This window comes from Monodon monoceros, unplaced genomic scaffold (genome assembly GCF_005190385.1).
Source record: "Monodon monoceros isolate NGI ecotype Baffin Bay Population unplaced genomic scaffold, NGI_Narwhal_1 Super_Scaffold_7, whole genome shotgun sequence".
NCBI classification, from domain to species: Eukaryota; Metazoa; Chordata; class Mammalia; order Artiodactyla; family Monodontidae; genus Monodon; species Monodon monoceros.
Window position 1 is genome coordinate 96,388,281 of NW_021703784.1, and position 25,882 is coordinate 96,414,162.

General features: G+C 42.6%; 1 protein-coding gene across 2 annotated transcripts; it reads right to left on the reverse strand.

Annotated features, from left to right (window-relative positions):
- Positions 1-8,825: 8,825 nt before the first annotated feature.
- LOC114887772 (glycine N-acyltransferase-like) lies at positions 8,826-20,385 on the reverse strand. Of its 2 annotated transcripts, XM_029209623.1 has the most exons (6): positions 19,785-20,385; positions 17,758-17,877; positions 14,376-14,483; positions 12,789-12,915; positions 10,335-10,506; positions 8,826-9,912 (listed from the first exon to the last, which is right to left on the reverse strand). In XM_029209623.1, exons 2-6 carry the CDS (start codon positions 17,833-17,835, stop codon positions 9,510-9,512), a joined length of 888 nt encoding a protein of 295 aa, XP_029065456.1. In that variant the 5' UTR covers positions 17,836-17,877; positions 19,785-20,385; the 3' UTR covers positions 8,826-9,509. The 2 variants fall into 2 exon arrangements, with proteins under 2 accessions (XP_029065456.1, XP_029065457.1); XM_029209624.1 differs by having other exon boundaries at positions 17,758-20,385.
- Between the last annotated feature and the right edge of the window lie 5,497 nt (positions 20,386-25,882).

Here is a 25,882-nt window from a genome sequence, read left to right on the forward strand (position 1 = left end):
AATACTTTTTCCCTGTGGTTATGGATCCAGCCCCTTTTGATATGATCATTCTATTGTGACAATGAAGAGAAGAATGTCAGAAACAGATGACATGTTGTCCTACTACACCATCCTACACAGTTATACACAGTGTGAGATTTTCCTAGAAACTTCCTCACCAAATTCCTCATTTATGTTGACTCAAGGCGGCCGTTCCTAACTAGCTCATTATATATAAGTGAAGATGCACACGTCACAATGTTAGATGAGGTTTTGCCTTAATTTGGGATTCCTGGTATTCAAGGAAAAACAAGTTCATGTTAAAACATTATCTGTAGTCAGATAGCATACAGAATGTATCTTGCAAATGGAGATAGAAGTATGGAGGCAAATTACTTTTACAGTGTCAGGGAACTAACTTAGGAAAAGAAACAGTTTCCTGTTGTAAAAGCATAGAAAGCCAGGGAGAATTTTATTTATCTTACACATAGATTGTTCCAGCTTTCGTTTGGTGTTAATCCACTGTGTTTGCAATGGCACAGATTCTTACCAGTCAGCCAAAGAAAACTCAAGACTGTTCCATTATCCTTAACTCTGGGCTAAAGAATGTCAACTAGTTTGAGATGGCTGCATAGATTGAAGTGTGTCTTTATCATGATAGTCATTATGAAGGACAGTCACAGATGACCACTTGCAGCAAGAGGTGTCCCATCAGCTAACAGGTATAACTCCAGGTGTACTTGACAGTTCCAGACTCTTTGAAAGGACCCATAGTACACTGGGGGAGTCGGGGAGGAAATACACTGGAATGGTCTTAACTAAGATTCCCACAGTCCTGGCTTAGCAGAGAAGAACCTGATTCCCTCATAGGACAAGAAGCCAGGAGCCTCTCATAAGGTGTGGTTACATTTATTATTTCTGTAGGTGTTCCATATCTGGGTTATATCATGAAGAACAGTTCCTGATTCTCAGGAATATTTGTATGTCTGTCTTTAGAGCACAAGGAATTTTCTTGTCATAGTATTGTCCAAAAAGTGTATCACCATTGATAAAATTAATGTAATACAGTTTAGCACAATCCTCACTTTTTTTTTATGTCTAAGAAATTTTAACCTTTTATCATTTCATTAGGAACAACTCAAGGTTTCAAACGTCTGAGTGTTTGGAACTTAATTTGTAGTATTGCAGCAAAGGACGTGCCTCTGAACATTGATAAAGGGCTAGTCTGATTGAGGGTTGGAGTGATTCAAATGATTAGGTTGAATGACAGTATTTTATAATCTTGATCAAGTTTGGTCGATTCTCATCAACAAGACTTTCCAAAAGTATTTTTCCAGCAAACATTCCATGAATGTTTATTCATACTATCTTACTAATATTCCTAAAGGCTAGTAGTTGATCAGAATATCATTTTTTAAAAACATTCTGAAATTATATTTTTATTGGTTTTAACAAGATTTATAACCTACTCAAAAATGCAATAGAGTGGGCACCATAAAACAAATTAAAAAAAGATTATTCATTTATTTTTGGCTGCGTTGGGTCTTCGTTGCTGCGTGTGGGCTTACTCTATTTGTGGCGAGCGAGGGCTACTCTTTGTTGTGGTGCACGGGCTTCTCATTGCGGTGGCTTCTCTTGTTGTGGAGCACAGGCTCTAGGCAGGCGGGCTTCGTTAGTTGTGGCACGTGAGCTCAATAGTTGTGGCTTGCGGGCTCTAGAGCGCAGGCTCAGTAGTTGTGGCCCGCGGGCTTAGCTGCTCTGCAGCAGGTGGGATCTTCCTGGACCAGGGATCGAACCAGTGTCCCCTGCACTGGCAGGCAGATTCTTAACCACTGCGCCACCAGGGAAGTCCGGCATGTCCCTTGTTGAAATATAGTTTTTGTAATCTGCACTGGTGGATGCGTTACAAACAGGGTAAGCTGCATGTAGAATAAAATGAAGAGATTTTAAAAGTAGAGATTAAAGACATTAGAGATTAAAGATGAGAAATTATTTTAATGAAACTTTCTTTTGTTGTCAACTTAAAGAATCTCTGCACATGGTGGCACCTTAAAAAAATTTACAAATAATGGACATATATGATACTCTGAGTATCATTGTTCAAAATCACATTTAAAAGCATCAGTTGAATATATATCCATTATTTGTGGATTTTTTTAAGGCGCCACCATGTGTAGAGATTCTTTAAGTTGACTGAACCAGCAATAACTTGGAAGAAGTAAATTATAGAGTCAGGGTGGGATTGTCCTTATAACCTAAACAAGTTATTATTTGCAGTGAAGGGAAACATATATACAATGGAATATTACTCAGCCATAAAAAGAAACGAAATTGAGTTATTTGTAGTGAGGTGGATGGACCTAGAGTCTGTCATACAGAGTGAAGTAAGTCAGAAAGAGAAAAACAAATACCGTATGCTAACACATATATATGGAATCTGAAAATTAAAAAAAAATGGTTCTGAAAAACCTAGAGGCAGGACAGGAATAAAGACGCAGACATAGAAAACGGACTTGAGGACATGGGGAGGGGGAAGGGAAGGCTGGGACGAAGTGAGAGAGTAGCATTGACATATATGCACCACCAAATGTAAAATAGATAGCTAGTGGGAAGCAGCCATGTAGCACAGGGAGATCAGCTCGGTGCTTTGTGACCACCTAGAGGGGTGGGATAGGGAGGGTGCGAGGGAGGGAGACACAAGAGGGAGGGGATATGGGGATATATGTATACGTATAGCTGATTCACTTTGTTATACAGCAGAAACTAATACAACATTGTAAAGCAATTATATTCCAATGAAGTTGTTAAAAAAAAAAAAAGGAATACCTACAAAGTCCCTTCCAGGGAGGCTCCAAGGAGGTCTTTCTCAGATTTCTTTTCCAGAATCACCTGCTTTTAGATCATGTAAGGATTGATCATGTAATTGATGAGGAAAGGCAGCCTGCTCCTATTGAAGATAGCATTGAATGTACTAAACTAGTCTTTTTCAATATTTACCTAGATCAGATTGTAAAATATTGGAATTTAGTATTGACGGAGCTATTTCCTGTGACATGGGCCTGCCAATGAGCTGATCATACCCGTATAGGATGGGACACAATGGGATAGTACTCAGCAATAAAATGAATGAAATACCAACACACACAACATGGCTTAAGTCTCATAGACGTTTGGTGAATGGAAAATACAGGCATAAAAGAGTATTCAATATATGATGCTAATTTTACAGAGTTCAAGAACCTGAAAAATTAATCACTAAAGAGATCTTAACCAGCCCTTGCCTCTGGTAGGGCTGTAGATTGGCAAAGGGTATGAAAGAATTTTTAGACGTGACAAAATTGCTCTATTTTTTGAAAAGAATGCAGGTTTCCTGAGCGTAAGTAAGCTTGTTTCAACCCCACAGAACTACTCTCTCTCTCATTTTCAAAGAGAGAGAGAGATTCTCTGTGTATTAAACCTGTTGCGTTGTTGTATGTCCAAACACTTCTTTAATTTGTCCTTTTAATTAGATACTATTTTGCCTGTCTCTATGATTGTAGGTTTAAGACCTTTCCAGAGAAATTTGATGGCATCACTTCTCTGTTTGCTAAGTACCTGGGGCTGTCAATGAGAAGTCTGAAGTCAGTAAGATTCTTATTCTTCTTATCAAAACCCCTCAGTTTATCCCCTCTCTCTGGAACCTTGTATGATCTTGTCTTCATCTCTGGTGCTCAGAATTTTTTTTTTTTTTTTTTTTTTTTTTGCGGTACGCGGACCTCTCACTGTCGTGGCCTCTCCCGTTGCGGAGCACGGGCTCCGGACGCACAGGCCCAGCGGCCATGGCTCACGGGCCCAGCCGCTCCGCGGCATGTGGGATCCTCCTGGACCGGGGCATGAACCCGTGTCCCCTGCATCGGCAGACGGACTCTCAACCACTGCGCCACCAGGGAAGCCCTGGTGCTCAGAAATTTTACAGTAATATATCTAATGAGTTCTTTTCACACTCAGTCTTCAGTAAGTTATTTCAATCTTAAATCATTCCTCACTTTTGGAAAATCTGCTTCTTCTGATGCTTCTGCCACCTCTTCTTTTTCTTCCTCTTACATTATTTTCATCATTCCATTTGCTCTGTTCTCATTTTTTGGAATGCCATTTAGATGGATCTTTAAACTTGTCAATGTTGTTCAGTTCCCTTATATTTTCTTTCATATTTTCCATCCCATTTTCACTCTATGTGATATTCTGAGATATACCTTCTACCAGAACTTCTTAGCTTTCTAATTATCTATCAACCGTGTCCATTTTGCTACTCAGTCCATCCGTTGAGATTTTTATTCAAAGTTCCAGTATTTAATTTCCGAAATCTCTAGTTGATTCCTTTTTAAGAATGTAACATAAAATATCAACAACTATACTTTTCTAAAGTCTCCTAATTGCTCTTCTCTTTCAGCAGGTGTGAATTCATCCACAGGTCAAGTTTGATGCCTTTCTGTCCTTGTCAATTCTTTGGTCATTCCTGGTTTTCTTTATAGCTTTGAGTTTGAGAGTTCCTAGTCACAATTTTAAAAGAGCTACTGTTCCACGTCCCTGGTATTTTGGAGGATAGGCCTGGAACTTTACAAGTTGTGGCGGTCATTTGCCCTCTTTGTGTGAGGCCCCCCCTCTTCCAAGGGTCAGAGCTCTCTGTAGCTTCCAGTCCCCAAAGCCCCTCCCCTACCCCCCACTGCCTTCTCCTCTGGTAACACTCACATTTGCAAAATGCTTAGCAAAAATCAGGATGGAATCAAAGGCCAACCAGCCACGCTTGCATAATCTAGCTCAGACCAATAACAGGCCTGAGTTAGGTTTATCCTGGTTTGTTTTTCTGTTGACTCTGGGCCGATTCTGCCTTGCATGGTCTTCTAGTTGACATCTCACACGTGTATCATAGGTGGCAGTTCCTTACACTTTTATTTCACCATAGTCTTACTCCTTTTCATTCTCCAGCTTATAGAAATTACCCAACACATCTGGAGCATCAATAAATTCTTTTTTCTCTTCCCTGACTCTTATTGATGTTAATTCAATCACTTGATGAGAATTCAGCAAATGATAACTGGGCTCCATCTGCAATCTTGAGCCAATTCTCTAACTTGCATTTATGCAATCCTTTTCATATCTATTTTTACAAGTGCATGTATTTTTATCTGCATTTAAAAAAATGGGAAAACAAAATCTACAGTGTTGATGGGATTTGCCCAGTATCATACACTGAGTGGCTGAGCCATACTCGTAATTCAGATACATTCCTGACCCCAATCCCATGTTTTTACCTCATTACCCAGGGGACTAGATTTAGGCACATTAAAGCAATATTCTGTAACTATACAACATGTAGCAGTTGTAAAGCACTTTCACATGCATTGTGTTATCTTTTCCTCAAGAAAGCCCTTGATATAGCATTATTATTTATCCTAGACAGGAAATCCTGCAATTAAAACAAATAAAGTTACCGAGACAATAGAGCAATGACCCTCAGGGTCTGGAGACTTCAAGTCTCTAGACAGGCACGGGCATAAACCTTGGGGTATCCCAGATATTTCTTTGCCACCTACCTCAAACAATAAGGCGATCAACACGTTAAAAGGATATCCAAATAAACCCACCAAAGGCTGGGAAGTCTTGTTTCCCATAAAATATCTTCTCTTCATCTTTAAGGACACTGGATTGCTCCTTTTCATTCTTTTTTTTTTCTTTTTGCTGTTCAGTGGCAGTAATTTCCACTACTCTGTCTTCTGGCTTACCGATCCATTCTTCTACCTCATTTAGTCTACTACTGATTCCTTCCAGTGTAGTTTTCATTTCAGTTATTATAGCCTTCATCTCTCTTTGGTTGTTCTTTATATTTTCTAACTCTCTGTTAAAATTTTCTACAGTAAGTCCCCTACGTATGAACTTTCAAGTTTCGAACTTTCAAAGATGCAAACGTATGGTCGCATGTCTAATCACGTAAGTTAGGTCACATGTCTGGCGTACATTGTCACGTGTGTACATCCTCTACAAGTGGCTTTTGTGTACTTTACTGTATAGAGTACAGCAGTGCGCTATCTTTTCTCAAGCCCAGGCTGTCTGGAAGCAAGTGTAAAAGCAGCGGTGAGGTAGCCGGTACTGCTAAGAAGTGCCAAGCGATAACAATGGAAACAAAAGTGAAAATAATTGAGAGACTGGAGTGAGGAGAAAAGGTACCTTGCCCTTCGTCTCCTACTTCTGATGATCCTTCAGCTCTACCATCTCCTCCCTCCTCTCCCTCCTCCAGTCAGTAACTCTTCTTGCCTGTTCCCTCAATGCCAGCCCCTGGATGCCAGCTGTTGGGCTGTACTATTGAACTTTTCAAGGTACTCTGCTGTAAGATTTAAAATGTTTTCTTTATTTTTGTGTCTGTTTGTTTTTTATGTATTATTTGTGTGAAAAGTATTATAAACCTATTACAGTACAGGACTATATAGCTGACTGTGTTATTTGGGTGCCTGGGCTAACTTTGTTGGACTTATGAACAAATTGGACTTACAAACACACTCTTGGAATGGAACTCGTTCCTATGTAGGGGACTTACTATAACATCTTGCTCTGTGTATCCACTGTCCTCCCAAGTTCCCTGATCATCTTTGTGATCACTACTCCGAACTCTTTCTCAGGAAGGTTGCCTATCTCCACTTCACTTAGTTCTTCTGGGGTTTTATCTTGTTCCTTCACCTGAAACATAGTCCTCTGCGGCCTCATTTTCTCTAAGTTACTATTTGTATTTTTATGTATGTGGTAGGTTAGTTACATTTCTTGGCCTTGGAGATGTGGCCCTGTGTAGGAGGCATCCTATATGTCCCAGCAGTGCACTCCCCTCTCGACACCCAAGCTACGTGCTCTAGGCGTTCCCCCTAAGAACGCTACATGGGTTTTTCTGTTGGGGCGGGCTAAGTGTGTGGGCAGTCAGGTAGGCCCCTATCTGGTCGCTTGCCAGGCCCTGCCTTGTGTGGATGTAGCTGGCTGCTACTTAGTGGGGCCTGGTCCTGAGGTGGCTAGTTGCCGAATCCTAGGGGGTCCCTGGAGCTAGTGCTGGCTCACTGGTGGGCGGAGTCAGGGTCCCAAAGACTCTGGGACTGTTGCCCACCCACTGGCTGGTTAAGTCAGATCTTGGGGTTAGTGCCAGACTACTGGTAGGCATAGCTGGTTCCTAGAGTCTGGCTCTGGAATCCCAGAGCTCATTTAATATTATTGGTGGGGGGTGGTTCTTGACTCAGTTGGGTATGGGGTCCAGGGTGTCCTAAAGGTTGCGTTGGCCAGCTAGTGGGCTGGGCTGGGCCAGGGCCCAGCCAGTGCCAGTGTGGGATCTGGCCTGCAGTGTGGGATTGTAGTTTTTTAGCTTCTTGTGTCTGCCCTCTGGTGGGCGAGGCTGGTCTAGAGGCATGGTCTGGCTTCCCGGTGGGAGGGGCCGGTCCACTGGTGGGCAGAGCTGGGTCTTGGCCCTCTGCTGGGCTAGGCCGTGTCTAGAGGTAAGCCCAGAGGTGGCTGTGGGCTCTTTAGTCTTTAGGCAGCCTGTCTGCAAATGGGGGTGGATGTGTTCCTTGCCTAGTTAGTTGTTTGGCCTGAGGTGTTCCAGCACTGGAGCCTACAGGCTGTTGGGGGGCCAGGTCTTGGAGCTAATGAGCCAAGATGTTAGCTATCAACAGTGTCCCGCTACACGCTGCCACCAGTGTGTTTTCCTTTACCAAAGCCTGAATTCCTTCTCCCTGTTTCAGAACCACAAAGCCTCTCTCTTCCTGACGGCTACAGGGAATTCTTGGAGGGGAGCATCAACTTGTACTCATACAGAAATGAAAGTAGTATGGCATCAGAATTTTCATCTATAGTCTAGGGAATAAGATATATTCTATTATTTCACTAAACCAGTGGTTCTCAAAGCATGGTCCCTGGGCCAGCAGCATCAACATCACCTGGAAACTTGCTAGACATGTAAATTCTGGAACTCTCCCCAAGATCTACTGAATCAGAAAATCTAGGGGTGAGGCCCTGCAACCTGTTTGAACAAGCCTGCTAAGTGATTCTGATGCAGGCTCAACTTTGAGAACCACTAAACTAAATGTCAACCAAAGGTGACTTTGCCTCCAGGGGACATTTACTAATATCTGGAGGCATTTTTAGTTGTCATAATTGGGATGGAGGGTGCTAATGACATCTAGTGGGTAGAGGCCGGGGATTCTGCTAAACATTCTACAAATGCACAGGACAGACCTACAGCAAAGAATTGTCCAGTCTAAAATGTCCGTTGCGCCAAAGTCGAGAAACCTGCTCTAAACTGAGTCTTCACTCTCTCAGCTGGCGAAGAAATTAAACCTCAGTTGTATGTGTGTGTGTGTGCACGCACGCTCATGTATCTTTGTGGGGGTCTTCATCCCCAATTCCACAGCTTAATTTCAGGCTTAGGTGGACCAGAGGGGAACGAGTTCTTAATCCAGGTGATCACCTTCATTCAGGGGCTCGGTTTGCTGCCCGGTACTGGTGTTTAGTGCTGTCTCTCGAAGGGCTGGGGCAGGAAACTCTCCCACCTAACCTGTCCCAACCAGGAAGAATATCTTTCCAGCAACCAGATTCTCCCACGAGACAGTGGTCTGAACCTCACAGAATTCTGGCATCTTGAAGTAATATGCCAAGGTCAAGCGGAACAGTAGGCATCCATGCTATACCCCCCACCCCCTCAACTTCCATCTCTTCTCAATAAATCCCCACCTTCCTAGGGCTGGGTGTTCCCACTTTCCTCTCCCCGTTAACTCACGCCACGTTTCCCCATCACGAACCACTTAGCTTCAGCTTATACAATCAAACACAAAATCTCTTTATTATTTGAGGGTTTCAGGTGACTTTAGGAGGCTCAGCTTTTAGGAACAATATTGAATCATTTCCCCCAGAGTGGAAGGGTTAGGGGGGACAGGCTAACATAAGTTAGTCTTTTTCTTAATAACTCTCCCTGCTATATCATACATGTCATATTTAACATAATATACCATATATATTTGTATATAACATATTTAATATACCTATAAAGCAGCAATCAGAGGAGAGGATAATGTCTACAGACCTAAAGAGTAGAGTCCACTTGCTCCTCACTAAGGGAAAAGCCATAGAAAGAGAGGAATAAGTCGTAATGCCCAGGAAGTGTTAGCCCTCCCTGGAAAAACTGGCAAGGGTCTACCAACCCATGCCCTAAGAGTCCCAGGGGAAGCCATTTGGGGCAACATGTAGCGGGTGAAGAAGCATGGCGGAGATACTGGAAGCATGGGGACCAGAAGTATGAAACCACTGCAGGAGGACCGGATGCTGCTTATGCTGAGGCAGTTAAGGCAAGCCCATCGACGGTGGTGGTCCTGTCGACCATTCACACTGCTGCCCCGGGACCCACACGATGTCCACTCCTTTACCTACGATTACCGTTACAATTGGTTCTTTCCCTCCACCCACCCGTCGGCTCCTCCAGCTGCACCCTCAGGCCCATCCCGTACTGTCTCGGGTTCAGGGCTGCTTCACAGAGGCACACAGTTCCACTGGTTCCAGTCACAGGGCACAGGGATATGATTCAGACTGTGACTCATTTTTTGCATCATTTTGTTATTCTTGTTTACGTGCGAATACACGGGGAAGCCACGTGTGATCAGAGCCTGGGTCTGGTAATAGATGACGTAGGTGACGAGACCCTGGGCCCGGTACTCAGGTAGGGTGCCCCCCATCCGCATCTCTCCTGTCTGGTCCATCAGGGACCAGGACACAGGTGTCCCCTCGGGCCCCAGCAGGCAGAAGGTGGGGAAGGTCCGGATACAGCGCTCGATGAATCTCTTGCTCCACTCATTGCCACCGAAATGCCAGAATTTATTCACCACGGCAGCGTGGGTAGGATCCAACGATGAGAGTTTAAACATCTCTTGGTCACTATGGATGTTCCAAGAGAAAAGCAAAGTCCATGAGTTTAGAGGTTTATATTTGTTCTTACCTCTAGTATCTTGAGAGACAGAGTAGGCAGAGGAAATAGCAAACGCAAAGTCTGGAGTATAAGTGAGCTTGTAATGACAGAGGGACAGAAAGAAGGCTGATGTTGGACGGAGTGAGCTAGAAGGACAAGACAGGTCAAAGAAGTTGACATAGGCCTGATATACTCCAGGTGAGAAGAGAAATGGTGGGGTATTTTAAGCAGGGGAGAAACACGGTTTGAATACGTTTTTAAAAAAGATTCTTCTGGCTGCTTTGAAGAAGATCGATTGTGGGCAGACAGAGTAAAAGCAGAAAGAGAAGTTGGGAGGCTGCTCTGGTAGCGAGAGGCGTAAGTAGCGTAGGGTAGCTTTTATCAAACTCACATGGCCTTGGGTTTGCCATGGCTAAGTGATAAGTTCTTTACATCCAGCAGGGAAGGAGCCAGTTCCCTTATTGCCTCAATCGCCATATAGAGAATGTTTTGTGATTGCTTGACTTTGAAGGATTTAGTGGCTGCAAGACTTTGTATTACTTCATTCAGGCTGGACTGTGAACCTGGATGGGATTATAAGGAGAAATGCAATGATTTATGTCCATTCTAGGGAGAAGCTCTCCAGTGGAGTAGGAAGTGCCTGAGGATTTCTAGTCAGAGAACTTTGGTGATGGGCTCGGTGCTGCTACTGTATGACTGGGCTCATGTAATCAGGACTTGTGCAATTTTCCTTGTTTTGGAAAAGCAAAAGCATACCTAGAAATTCATTCAGCCATGGTCATGCCATTAGAGGCAATACCAGGACTGGAGCTAAGATTTCTGGGCTACATAATCATGCAGTTTTTTTTGTTTGTTTGTTTTTTGTGGTACACGGGCCTCTCACTGTTGTGGCCTCTCCCGTTGCGGAGCACAGGCTCCGGACGCGCAGGCTCAGCGGCCATGGCTCACGGGCCCAGCCGCTCCGCAGCATGTGGGATCTTCCCGGACCGGAGCACGAACCCGTGTCCCCTGCATCGGCAGGCGGACTCTCAACCACTGCGCCACCAGGGAAGCCCAATCATGCAGTTTTGATGATCAAAGAAGGTGAGTTATAATAATTATAGCTGCCGGGACTTCCCTGGGGGAGCAGTGGTTAAGAATCCGCCTGCCAGTGCAGGGGACACGGGTTCGATCCTTGGTCTGGGAAGATCCCACATGCTGTGGAGCAACTAGGCCCGTGCGCCACAACTGCTGAGCCCACGAGCTGCAACTACTGGGGCCTGCGCACCTGGGGCCCCTGCTCTGCAATGGGAGAGGCCACCGCAATGGCGGACCTGCGCACTGCAGCGAAGGGTGGCCCCCACTCACCGCAACAGGAGAAAGCCCACGCACAGCGACGAAGACCCAACGCAGCCAAAAATAAATAAAATTTTTAAAAATAATAATAATTATAGTTGCCAACATCTCTGGAGTACTTACTATGTTCCCAATGCGGTAGATTGTTGCAGTAATGGCCCACAGTTTGCCCACATCTCCTTGTACCCATTCCCTGGAATAGTCCCCTCCTGCACTGCATCTGACCTTGGCCATATGACTTGTGTTACCAATGGGAAAGAGTAAATTTGATGCAGAGAGAGGCTTAAAAATGCTTGCACATTGGGGCTTACCATGTCTTTGTGCTTCTGGTTAACTTGAGGCCAACACCACATGAAAAGGCCTCGGCTAGCCTGCTGAAGACATGTGCTCTTATCACGATGTCACCAGGGCCTAGCCAGCACTGACAGACCATCATTCAGACTTGTAAGTTAGGCCATCTTAGAGCAACCAGCACACAGTCACCCATCAACTGATTGTAGATGCATAGCTACACCCAGAGGAGACCAGCAGAACAACTGCTTTGCAAAGCCCAGTCCAATTGTTGATTCACAGAATTATGAGGTTTGCTATGCAGTGAAAGTTAACTGAAACATTCAGGTATTGCACTAAGCAATTCCTAGCTAAGATTTCATTTAATCTTTTCAACACTGCTGTGTTTTAGGTACCATTATTTATTTTTTAAGTAAATTCATTCATTTATTTATTTATTTTTGGCTGCGTTGGGTCTTCATTGCTGCGCACGGGCTTTCTCTAGTTGTGGCGTGTGAGGGCTACTCTTTGTTGCGGAGTACGGGCCTTAGAGCACGCGGGCTTCGGTAGTTGTGGCCCACAGGCTCAGTAGTTGTGGCATGCGGGCTCAGTAGTTGTGGCTCACGGGCTTAGTTGCTCCGCGGCATGTGGGATCTTCCTGGACCAGGGCTTAAACCCGTGTCCCCTGCATCAGCAGGCGGATGCTTCACCACTGCACCACCCGGGAAGTCCTAGGTACAATTATTACCCTCGTTTTTATATATGAAAGTCAGGATCTCAGATAGGACAAGTTCCTGGCTAGGATCACATGGCAAAGTAAAGGCAAATGCCATCCTAGGTAGTCTGACTCTGGAGACCACACTCATAACCATATAAGTTGCTCTTTATGACCTCGGAGGTGTTCTGTGGCACAAGTTGTCATTCCAATTCTAGGAATGAAAGGCCCTGGGGAAAGCTCTGCTCTGATACCCAACCACCCTAAGGCATCCTGGATACGTCCACAAAATATGCCACAAACCCTTAGCTCTCAGGGGATTACATTACAGTCCTCCATATGAAGCCCATTAGGTATAAGCTTTGAGGGTGTTTTCTCCCCCTTTACAGGTATAGTTGCAGCTGAGTAAAAAAACTGACAGCAAGCTGAGGGTCTGGGGCTTGGAGAAAGGAGATACATGTCATAAGATAAATTGTTCAGGATGGAGGTGTGATTCAGCACAGATTCCATTCCTTTTATACTTACTTTGGATCTGCAAATGCTGTTTCCAATTGATGACTTCTGGTAAGCTGAGGAATTCCTGACAGTTTTTGAGGTCTTTGGAGTAGATATGGTAAGTATTGGTGTAGTGATCAAGGTCATCTATCATGTCCTGTTATCATTGAGAAAAGGGGGGCAAAACAAAAGTCTTATTTTTCATGATTGTAATACTTTTTTCTAAATTCTACTATACTGTGGTATTTTTAAGTACTAAAATATTGGTGTTTGTATTGGTGCATTAGAAATTTTTCTGAATCATTTAAATCATGAGATCAAGATGGGAGATTCAGGTGTTCAAATTATGATGAAAAACTGCAGAGCAATACTATTCTCTACCCATATATTGTGTTAAAATTTCAACTCAAGCAAAGACACAACTATTTAGAAAGGATTCTTCTATATTTTCATCTTCCTCAACAGGAAGAAGAGAAAAGCAATAGACAAGGAAAAGCTTCTGTTGCAAGAATAAATTTTTCTATATTTCAAACACTTGCAGAATACACAAACTATGAAGATGACAGTATTAAATTTGGTTATTGACATTTCTGGATTGAAATTTCCATCTATACTAAATTAAGACAAAGAAGATGAAAACCAATTAGAAATGCTTTCATAAAATAATACAAGAGTTGAACAAATTGTAATTACAGAAAAACAAAGAAACCACTTATTTAGAAAGATCCCCTCAAATTATTAAATAAGAGATGTGATTATTTGGAAGAAGGCACAGGAAAATATTATCTTCAGTGCAGAATTAGAAACCTTTTCAAAAATAGTTGGAATTGTTGCACAAAAATACACTCACAAGTCAGCAATGATACCACTAACACATTTTGTTTCTTAAGATCCCATTTAAGATAAAAGGTCAAATAATTTTATTGCAGTTCAGTTTTTATTATTAATATAAATTTCTTCATTTTATATACTGTTTAATTCCATGGATTTTAAATAACTTATTATTTGTAGGAAAGATATATTTGTATTTTTATAAAGTTATAATTTTACTGGATGTTTTAAAATAAACTTAGGGTTTTTTGTCTTTGAAATGTATTAACTGTTTAGTTTCACTAATTTTTAAATGTTTCCCCAAAATGCATATGGAAATTCTAATATTATAAAAATTTTTTTTATAATCAGCCAACGAACTGTCCTGTTTCATACCTTCCTATCTTTGTCCTTGTCACTTTCTCTGGTTAGAATGTCCTCCTTTCTTTGTCAGCCTAACAAAGATATAGTTATCTACAAAACCCAGTTCAGATGAAACATCCACTAAGAAGTGTATCTAATCTGATCCTGTAACCTCCATCTCCAAACTCCATAGTTTAATCAGCTTTGCCTGTGCTATCTCCGTATATTGTACATTTTCTGTTTTTGAACATTTTACACTAAGTTGTAATTCATTTACTTACCTGTATTTTCCTCCAGGCTGTGGGGTTCTTAAAGGCAAGGACTTGTTCACTATCACTGCGATTCATTTCTGTAGCCCCAGGGTCTACCACATTGCCGGGCACACGGTAGGCACATAGCCAATACAAACATAGATGCAAATTCATTCCACATCTGGCACCTTACCTGCTCCTGAGGGCGGATAACCACTGTATTAAAATCAGGCCACCTGTCCACCAGGGCCTTTAGCTTGAATGGGTTTCCCTGATTCATGTGGAAGACGGTCCCATAAACCTGCAGTATTCGGACAAAGTGAGAGGGTCAGCTTATTAGGAAGGAATGGCAAAATGCCTTGTTTGACCAGGACAGGTTAATGTCTATGAAATTGTGAAATTTTACAGCGGTAAAGGGACAAATAGGGCATCTGTGTCTAAAATCTCCACATGCTACATTTTTTTTTTAACCTCAGATGAGAGCTTTTTCTTCCCATCTAATATAAATCAAACATGTATATGGTAAAATATTGGGACAAATAAAGTTAATGATCATAAGAACACCATGCTTTTTTTTGTAGGATTTAATATTATCTTTTCCCAGACTTTCTTCTCATAGAGATACACAATTTTACAAATGTAAAATGATCTGATACATGATATTTTTCACCACTGAATAAATTGTGGGTGTATCTCTATGTTCATAAATACAAAATTTTTCAATTATGTTCTAATGATAGGATTCCATTATATGGTTGTATCATGGTTCATTTGTGCATTTGTCTACTGAGGGTCATTTCAGCTGTTTCCAAATTTTCATTTTAACAACTAATTCTTTGCAGAGCACGCTTGCACAGAAATCTTTGCATGGGCCCCTGATATTTTCTTAGATTATCCATCAGGTAACTGCTGGTTCAAAGGATATGGACATGTTTAAAACTCTTTAACATGTATGTCCACAGTACCCTCTGGAAAGGTAATTTCCTCCCACAATAAGCAAAGGCTAAAGCAAAATGCTCAAGAGAATGGGCTGTGGAAGCCCACAGTCTCAGTCCAGTCTTGAGTCCCCAACCCTGCCTTTTTGCATAGTTTGTTGAGAGAGAGGGGAAAGCAGGGAGAGAATGAATGAGATAGCCTGTGGACATTAAGTGTCCTGGTGGTTTGGGGGTGGGAGAATGCAGCGGTGGATAACACCATGGGCCACATGACTATTGTGAACATGAAGCCTCTGCAGATACCAGCATGGAAACGTGCCAATGACCAAAGGTCAAAAGAAAATGTATGCAGTTTAATGGTTTCTACCATGGATAGATGATGACCAAAGACTGTACCAACATCCTTCCCTCCTACCACCCTCCACCCGACGTGAACTATTGATGTTACACTATGGAGAAAGAGAAGGGGAAAAAAATCTAAGTTGCCTGAGCTTATCTGAAATCATTGTTTTCAGCCATGAATGGAGGCTTGATATAGAAATTCCGTATAGTTTGGCAAAATATAGATGTTTCTTTTTATGCCTTTGCATTTGAGGGTGTGTAAAATTGCTTTAGATTAATACATTATCCATTACAGGATCTGAAAATATGTGTAGCTCTTCCTCTTTCTTATTCCCCGGGCTGAGTTAATTAAACCTCTTTTTTTTTTTTTTTCTGCTGAACTCAGAACGTAGTGAGCCAGGCAGCTACTCTACATGGACTCAGCTGGAGTTGACACATGCAATAAAATGTACTTAATATCCAACACTTAGAAGAACAGATGGACGTTTTGTCAACGAGACTCAAGCAAGTATTGAGTTCTAGGTTATACCTCCATTAAAGGTACCTGGCAAACAGCTATTCTAGATTTCAACTAGGGTAAAAATGTATATCTTTCACATACAACCAATGCTGTTTCTTCATGAAAGTTGTGGAACCAAGAGGGCCGCCTTATCTTACCACAGAGATGCTCCAAGTAAGGACACTTAGAAACCACCAAGAGTTTCCTCAAGATGTTTGGGGTCCACTTAACCCAAGGAGCAAAGAGAAATTTAAATCACAAAATTCTATACTACAGAGCATGGAAGAAAAACTTTTAGGTTGAAGAATTTTCAAAAATAGCTACTTACCATAAAAATATCTTAGGCAAGCATTCATAACATGTATAACTGATGTAACCTCTAAGAAAAATTGACTGTCTCTTTAAGAGGTTGCCTGGATCTTAAGGATTATCAAGTGAAAGTAGTTAAATATTAGGTAACAGATTAATATTAGTGAGATCCACCAAAGTGGGTGACATTTTAGTATTAAATTAGTTGATTTGAAGGCATTTTTGGCAGTAATTAAAGAACAGGGCGAGTTGTTTCATCAGTCTATTTCTAATAAATGAAAATGAAGCCATATGATCTACAAATAAAATAATGCTAACATTTTTCTCCTTTATACAGAAAGATGGAGTAACATATCTATTAGGGAGTGAGGCAGGTGAATGCATTTATCTTATCTAAAATGTATGCATCTACTAGGAGTGTCTTATAAAACAGTAGAAATCTAGTTCTCTTTCTACAAGAAACTTTCAGGGAAACAATTTGTTCTCCAAATACACACACACACACACACACACACACACATTCACACACACACGGTTGTACTTAAATTCCACTGGAATGGACCCCATCCCTTTGGTTGCTAAAGAAAAACACAGGTGAGGACCCCAGACCACCGTTAGAGTTGCTCTCAAACAGTTCTGTATGTGGGCATCTGTGTATATGTTCTATTTAATCCTGAGATTTCTGATCAATTGTACTTGGTTAACAGAGGTCCTCAGAGTCAGGCACAAAATAGCTTGATATGCCATAAGTTCGGAGCAATTGGAAAATCTAAGTGAAATAGAAATTGTCTTATCATTAATTTTAAAGAAGGCTCATGACGGTTAACTTCTCACCTGGCAAGTGTTCTTTTAAGGAGAACAAATTTAAAAATTAACATGTAGTCTCAGCTAACTTTATAGGAGAACTCTGGGCAAGTTTCCAGTGCTATTATGGAACGTTTCTTGGAAAGGAGCAAGGGAATACTTTTTGAATCAGCTTGGAGCAAAAAGCAATGCTAGGTCTCAGGCATTCCTTCGTCTATACCATAGCACTGCAGCTCACTATTTGTGGGGTCCTGGGCAAAGCACTTCACTGAGCCTCCATCTTCACATCAGTGACATGGGCATAACAGCAAATGTCTTGTAGAGAGGTTATGCAAATTAAATGAGAGAAAATATGCACCAGTGCCTGGCACAAAATAGGTGCTCAATAAAGATTAGTCTCTTGGGCTTCCCTGGTGGCGCAGTGGTTGAGAGTCTGCCTGCCGATGCAGGGGACGCGGGTTCGTGCCCCGGTCCGGGAAGATCCCACATGCCGCGGAGCGGCTGGGCCCGTGAGCCGTGGCCGCTGAGCCTGCGCGTCCGGAGCCTGTGCTCCGCAACGGGAGAGGCCACAGCAGTGAGAGGCCCGCATACCGCAATAAATAAATAAATAAATAAATATTAGTCTCTCTTTCCCTTCATCACAGGAACTTTCTATTCCTACTCCCCTCAGAATTTTCCATTGTCACCTTTAAGGATGTAGGAAGGCTCTTCCTCAAGGATTTCTCCAGCATCTGCAGAACCTGGGCACCTTGCAGTGGGAACATCGTGCAAGACAGCCTGTTCTGGAGAGACAACCAGGAAACAGCCTGGAATGAGAAGAGCAGGAGGAGATTCAGAAACAAAAGCAGCAAGTACTCTGCTAATTGCCGGAGCCCTCTTCCGTCTCTCTATATTGGCGTCCTCTTCACTAAAGTCGTCAGCCATTCCAAGGGAGGATGAGACTGGTGGAAAGTGCAGAGCCTGCCTTCTGAATTTTTCAGCTCACCTTCTTAAAACTTTGATGAATTCTAGTCATTAACTTCACTTTACATTAACAAGCACATTCTAAAGTATATATAACATTGTTTTTGAAATTTAGTTACTATCAGTGATTTTTCTGACTCTACCAGTAATAAGCTGTGCAACTCTGGAAAGTTACTTAGCTTCTCTGTACCTTGGTTTCTTCAAAGTAGATGGGATAATAGTATTACCTGACTCATAGAATGGTTGTGAGGATTAAATGAGCTAATACGTTAAAAGAGTAAATAAGTGCTTAAAGAGTATCTGTCACATAGTAAACACTGAACATATGTTATTTTATTACTACTACCACTCCTCTTCCTTACTGTCTTTTCTTTCCCCTCCTCTTCTCCCCCCTCTTCCTTCTCCCCACTTGAGTTAAAGTGCTGTATACTGCATGAATTTTTTTTTTTTTTTTTTTTTTTGCAGTATGCGGGCCTCTCACTGCTGTGGCCTCTCCCGTTGCAGAGCACAGGCTCCGGACGCGCAGGCTCAGCGGCCACGGCTCACGGGCCCAGCCGCGCCGCGCCATGTGGGATCTTCCCGGACCGGGGCACGAACCCGCGTCCCCTGCATCGGCAGGTGGACTCTCAACCACTGCGCCACCAGGGAAGCCCACTGCATGATATTTTGATGCCACCTTTTTAATATAGGGCTTTGTGACATGCGTTAAAATATAAACAAGTTATCTTATTGTTTGCTTGTTTCTTTATCTATTTGGGCCACACTATGTGGCTTGCGGGATCTTAGTTCCCCAACCAGGAATTGAACCCAGGCCCCGGCAGTGAAAGCGCCGAGTCCTAAGCACTGGAATGCCAGGGAACGCCTTGTTTAATTGCCAAGTCCTATTTAAGGCTCTCACTTTATCACTGAGCCTCACCTTATTTTCGAGTTTTACTCCATCTCTAAGCCTTACTCTTGGATCTGTGATACATGTTGCATAATTACTAGGTAGCATAAAAATAGTATTTTTACATATTTGACTCACTGCATCAAATTGGGATGCTCAGAACGTCTCATAAAATCCTACTGACATGAAAAAGGAAGAAAAGAGGCAGTGTCACAGTGCTCTGATTTGGAATTGTGATCTTAGGAGTACCAAGTTACTTTCTAATGAAGGCGCCGAAGAGGTATTCTGAGAAGATGTTGTATTAAAACCCACCATGCCTGAGATGACATGCTCCAGGCCAGAACTGGGTAAATTTGTGCTTTTAGAATAGCAAGGGCACTTCTGTTTTTGGCCAAGGTGGAATACAATAAGTCCCTTATATACGAAATTTCAAGTTTTGAACTTTCAAAGATGCAAACGTGCGTCGCTCATCCAACCTATGGACCAAGGAGTTATGATGACTTTTGTTTTTTAATATTTATTTGTTTATTTATTTGGCTGCACCGGGTCTTAGTTGTGGCACGCGGGATCTTCATTGCGGCGTATGGGATCCAGTTCCCTGACCAGGGATCGAAACTGGGCCCCTGCATTAGGATGCAGGGTCTTAACCACTGGACCACCTGGGAAGTCTCAATTATAGTGACTTTTAAGAAATATTATTTATTTCACACTTTTCACCTGGCAGTAAAGGCGAGTGATGAACCAGGAACAATCTTGCGACAATTTTGGAAGGATGATAACATCTGCAAGGCCATAAAAAACATTGACTTTGCTTGTCATGAGGTTACAGCCATCACCATGAATGGGGTTGGGAAGAACCCTTACCTGCAGTTTGCTCACGACTTCTGTAGATTTGAGAAGGTGGATGAGGAGTCCAAAGAGGTCTCCAGCCACTTAGTGACCCTCAGCGAGAAGTTGGAGCTAGATCTGCAATAAGACGACTTCACTGAACTCCGTGCTGTGCCACATAAGGAGCTTACTGATGAAGACCTGACGGAACTGGAGGCCCAGAGAAAGGACAAAGAAACACAAGAGGAAGAAGAAGTAACTGGAGACCTGAAGAGATTCACGACGTAGGAAACGGCAAGGAGATTTTCTTTATTTGAGGGGGCACTGTTAGTTTTTGAGGCACAGGTCCTGAACGTAGAACGGTACACGAAAGTTGCAGCAGCCGTTCAGAATGCAATCCAGTGCTACCGTGTCAACTATGATAAGAAAAAAAAGAGCTACTACCCAGACATCACTGGATTGTTTATTCAAGAGAGTAGATAGAATTGAATCCAGAGGATCTTAAGACTGTAAAAAGTATAGCATTCCTGAAGGCCAATCTTATCTTTTATCTAGAGGCAACTCAAAAGGAGTATAAGATGCAACATAAAGATGAATGTCAAATCTGTGGGGTGGGACTTCCCTGGTGGCCCAGTGGTTGAGAGTCCCCCTGCCGATGCAGGGGACACGGGTTCGTGCCCCAGTCTGGGAAGATCCCACATGCTGCGGAGCAGCTGGGCCCGTGAGCCATGGCCGCTGAGCCTGCACGTCCGGAGCCTGTGCTCTGCAACGGAAGAGGCCACAGCAGTGAGAGGACCACGTACCACAAAAAAAAAAAAAATCTGTGGGGTGAAGTCAGAACAGCCATCGTTAAAACGTCTACAAATAATAAATGTTGGAGAGGGTGTGGAGAAAAGGGAACCATCCTACACTGTTGGTAAACTGGTGCAGCCACTATGGAAAACAGTATGGAGGTTCCCCAAAAAACTAAAAATAGAGTTGCCATATGTTCCAGGAATCCCACTCCTGGGCACATACCCAGACAAAATTGTAATTTGAAAAGATACATGCACCCCTATGTTCATAGCAGCACTATTTAAAATAACCAAAATATGGAAACAACCTAAATGTCCATCGACAGATGAATGGATAAAGAAGATGTGACATATAGATATATATACATATATACGTATATATATATATATACATACATATATATATTATACAAAGGAATATTACTCAGTCATAAAAAAGAATGAAATAATACCATTTGCAGCAACATGGATGGACGTAGAAATTATCATACTAAGTGAAGTAAGTCAGAAAGAGAAAGACAAATGCCATATGATAACGCCCACGTGTGCAATCTGAAATATGACACAAATGAACATATCTACGAAAGAGAAACAGACTCACAGACACAGAGAACAGATTTGTGGTTGCCAAGGTGGGAGGGGGGTAGTGGAGGGGTAGAATGCAAGTTTGGAATTAGCAGATGCAAACTATTATATATAGGATGGATAAACAACAAGGTCTTACTGTATAGCACAGGGAACTATACTATATTCAATATCCTGTGATAAACCATAATGGAAAAGAATATGAAAAGGAATATATATATATATTTATAAAACATATATATATATGTATATATGACTGGATCATTTTGCTGTACAGTAGAAATTAACACATTGTAAATCAAATATACTTCAACAAAATTAAAATATCTGTGGGGTGTAATATTACCATATTTCCTGAAAAGTATAGGGTTTGGAACCACCCTCCAAGGATGCACACACAAACCAACAACCAAGCATGGTGCCTCGTAAATAAGGTAGATTGAAAACAACTGAGACTGTGATTCTCCAGGACATTGGACACACTCACTGTGAGCTGGCAGAACTGGGCAACAGGCAATGTCCTCGGGAGTGAAATTCAGAACTTTGGACCTAGTTATTCCCAGAAGAAGAAATTAATCCAAAGAAAACAATTCAAAAGAAGAAAAAAGCTCTCAGCAGAATCTGATAAAGCTACACAAAGATAAGCAAGGACTGAACAAAATCCCAGTGTTCAACAATAGGGAAAGGAAATATAAAGTATGGTGCAACTCCATGATATTAGCATAATTCCTGTACATAGGGACACATGGGAAAGGGTTGAAATAAAATGAGAAAATGTAGGGCCTAAAACAGTTCACATACCACATACATAATCATACATTTATAAGAGGACACAGACAAATAAAAAGATAGATTGTGGTAGTAGCAATATAGGCGAAAGCTTTAAAGTAAGTTTGTTTATTATACGATTTAAATAAACAATAGGTCTGGTCTGTGTTCTTGCCCTTACTCAGCTACTCATTTCCTCTCTGACTTTATGTACAGCAACCTTCATGGAGACAAAAAACTGCCTACTTTAAAATATAACCAGAAGGATTCAGCAAGGTGCTGTTCAGAGTGTTTTCACGCATTAAGTGCTCCATTCAGCACACCCACTGCCAGAAAATGCCCAGATCTTTCCTCATTCCTGTATTAGTTCAGATCCAAAAACTGCAAGAATTTTTCGTAGTACCTAACGAGTTGCCTTTTACAGAATAGGTGCCAGATACACGTTTCTGATGTTGAAGTTATTCCTTTTCCTTAGGTATATTTGTCATCGTATTCTAAGCAGAACAAAATACAAGCATTTTGATTTGTCTCATGTAAGTGGAGAGGATGTCATAAAGCAATGATTATCTTTTTTTTTTTTTGGCATGAGTTCTCACCTGGAAAGCTGTCTTCACACCGAGCTTTGCAGGAACAAATGAAGGGGAGCGACCTTTAGATCAAGAAATTTCCCTCTGGTGTAGACATTGTTAAGCAGGTCTTGCAGAGTGCTTTTAGGTACGTTTTCTTCACAAATTGCCGAGCTGAGGCTTGTCATGTGGACCTTGCACTAGGCAAAAAGTTGGGTGTTAGCTCTCGTGAAATCTCTCCCTTGCTCTCTGGGTCTCATGTTGAGGGAGCTGGTTCTGCAAGGTTGGGAGGCTGCCAGTGTGCCATCTGAGCTTCTCTTTCTGAAACGCCGGGCTGCTCTTTGTCCCGCAGTCCCTGTCATTACCCTGATAACCAAGCTATGTGAAGCCAACAAGCCAGATACTGGAAGGGTCACGCTGTACAGGCAATACCTTTCTCCTCCCCTTCCCATTCTCAAGTACCTGCAATAAGAGAAAGATATTAGGAAAGATATGGTTCAGGTCTGGTTTGCAGAATCTGACTTTTCTTCCTTCACGTATGCGTACAGAAAATTGCACAGGGTGACTAAAGCTCCTAGGATCCTCGCTATTTTAGGACAATCTGTGTCCTCTCCCCTGCCCATTCTGAGGCTCCAGTTAAACATCCCCACAATGATTCAACTCGGGCACTTCTTAGTCTCACTTTTTTTTTTTTTTTTTTTTTTTTTTGCGGTGCGCGGGCCTCTCACTGTTGTGGCCTCTCCCGTTGCGGAGCACAGGCTCCGGATGCGCAGGCTCAGCGGCCACGGCTCACGGGCCCAGCCGCTCCGCGACATGTGGGATCTTCCCGGACCGGGACACGAACCCGCGTCCCCTGCATCGGCAGGCGGACTCTCAACCACTGCGCCACGAGGGAAGCCCTTAGTCTCACTTCTATAGAGAAGGAAACTGAGGCTCACTGTGGCTGAACTGGATAGAATTTAAACCCAGAGCCTTTCACTCCAAAGTGCCCAGTACCCCACATGAACACTTGTTCTACCATTCTCAGAAGAGAAAGGAGGGTTCATAGAAAAGAGAGCCCACTCTGTGAAATGACCAGGGAGGGAAGGTTGACACTATCTGGGTCCTCGACCTCATCACTCTTACCCTTGTTCAGCAGGTTAGTGGAGGGAAGGAGCCACTCTAATCGGAGGAGCAGGGACAGGGTTGCCTAGTGTCCAGAAAGTTGAAAAACCTTGTGTGCTCCTTCAGTCCATAGACCAGCACAGCACAAGTTTACACATGTTCACTTCTGTCCTCCTAGAATATTAATTCTCCATCTTGTCTCCTGGAGTTGAAGTTGTTATAATTATTCATTACTCTTTCTCCAAGGCTAAAGGCCATTGAAACTGTTCTGTCTCAGAATGGCCATCATCAAAAAGTCTACAGATGATAAATGTTGGAGAGGGTGTGCAGAAAAAGGAACCCTCCTACACTGTTGGTGGGAATGTAAATCGGTACAGCCACTATGGAGAACAGTATGGAGGTTCCTTAAAAAAAACAAATTTAGGGCTTCCCTGGTGGCGCAGTGGTTGAGAGTCTGCCTGCTGATGCAGGGGACGCGGGTTCGTGCCCCGGTCCGGGAAGATCTCACATGCCGCGGAACGGCTGAGCCCGTGAGCCATGGCCGCTGAGCCTGCGCGTCCGGAGCCTGTGCTCCGCAACGGGAGAGGCCACAACAGTGAGAGGCCCGCGTACCGAAAAAAAAAAAAAAAAATTTAGTGGCAATAATTCTTTCCTTAGGGCCCTAGGTCCAGTCATACTCATGAGGCCCGTGGAGTTCATGAATGTCTGATAATTTAGCTAATTCTGGTTCTAATATTCAAAATTCTGAATAAAATAAGGCTAGATCCCCAGTGACATGCAAGATTGTATCAAATTATCTAACAGATGTATAATTGCAGTCCCAGAAGGAGAAAAAAGAGAGGAGCTAAACATTTTTAATGGCCCCCAAATTGCAAATTTGGTTTAAAATATCTACCTACACAACCAAGGATCTCAATAAACCCTAAGCATGATAAACGCAGAGTAAAACAAGCCTAGAAATATAATAATTAAATTTCTGAAAGGCAAAGATAAAAGGAAAGTCATAAAAGCAGTCAGAGTCAGTAACATGGCATAATAGGAAACCCCACACTCTCCAAAGCCTAGGCACACCAATTTTAAAATAAGACACAGCTCAACTCCCCTTGTGAGAAATCCAGAGACCACTTGAGAGGCTCCTGCACACCAAGTGGGCACGAAACCAGCAGTACTGAAGCCACTAGCGAAATATGTGGACCTTCTTACCGTACTCCCCCAAGCCCTGCAGCACAGCACTTCACGCTGGGAGGAAGACCCCAACTCCCAGCTTGTCCCAGGGAAGATGAGAGGACTGGACCAGACATGCAATGGTCTGACTTTTCAGGAGCAGCCTGAGGGACTTATTTTTCCATCTTGCCTGAGTCTGAGTATTGAGAGGAAAGAGCCCCATGTTGGGAACCACTGAGAACAAAGGTGATGGTTTGAACTAGTGCACGCTCATTGGTAATAGCCCCTCCCCCCAGCTTAATGCAGAGTGAGCAAAGGCAAAACCCCCAAATTCCAGCTTTTCCCAAAAGCAAAAACTAAAAATTGTTCGCAAGGATGTAGAGAAATTCAGCCACCTGTGCACTGTTGGTAGCAATGTAAAATGGTGCAGACGCTGTGAAAAACAGTATAACAGTTCTTCCAAAAATTAAAACTAGAACTACCATGTGATCCGGCAATTCCACTTGTGGGTATACAGACAAAGGAGTTGAACTCAGGGTCTTGAATAGCTATGTGCACACCCATGTTCATTGAAACATTATTTACAGTAGCCAAGATGTGGAAGCAACCTAAGTGTCCATGGACAGACCAATGGATAAAGAAAATGTGGTACATACATAGAATGGAATATTATTCAGCCTTAAAAAAGACGGAAATGCTGCAATATACGACAACATGAATGAAACTTGAGGACTTTATGCTAAGTGAAATAAGCTAGTTACGGAAGGACAAATAGTGCATGATTCCACTTATATGAGGTATCTAAAGTAATGATACGCATACAAGCAAAAAGTGGAGTGGTAGCTACCAGGAGCTGGGGAGAGGGAAAGATGAGTTGCTTATCAATGAGTATAAAGTACCCATTTTGTAAGATGAAAAAGTTCTAGAGGTCTGCTGTGCTCATAGAGAAAAATACTGTGTTGTACACAGTTAAGATCTCATATTTTTCAACCACAATAAAATACATAAAATTAAAAAGTGGGGGGACAAAGCAGGCAGAGACATAAAAGACACACTTCCTTCAGGGAATAATAAGAATTGCAGTTGACTTCTCGTCACTACAAAGTTCGAGTGCACTGGAACAGCATCGCAAAAAGTGCTTCAGGAAAAACAG

Coding starts and splice junctions, on each gene's coding strand:
- LOC114887772 (XM_029209623.1), bottom strand. CDS start 17,835: ATGTTCCCACTGCAAGGTGCCCAGGTTCTGCAGATGCTGGAGAAATCC. Junction 14,484..17,757: donor GCCTTCCTACATCCTTAAAG/GTGACAATGGAA, acceptor CGAATACTGCAG/GTTTATGGGACCGTCTTCCA. Junction 9,913..10,334: donor CATGGCAAACCCAAGGCCAT/GTGAGTTTGATA, acceptor GAACATCCATAG/TGACCAAGAGATGTTTAAAC.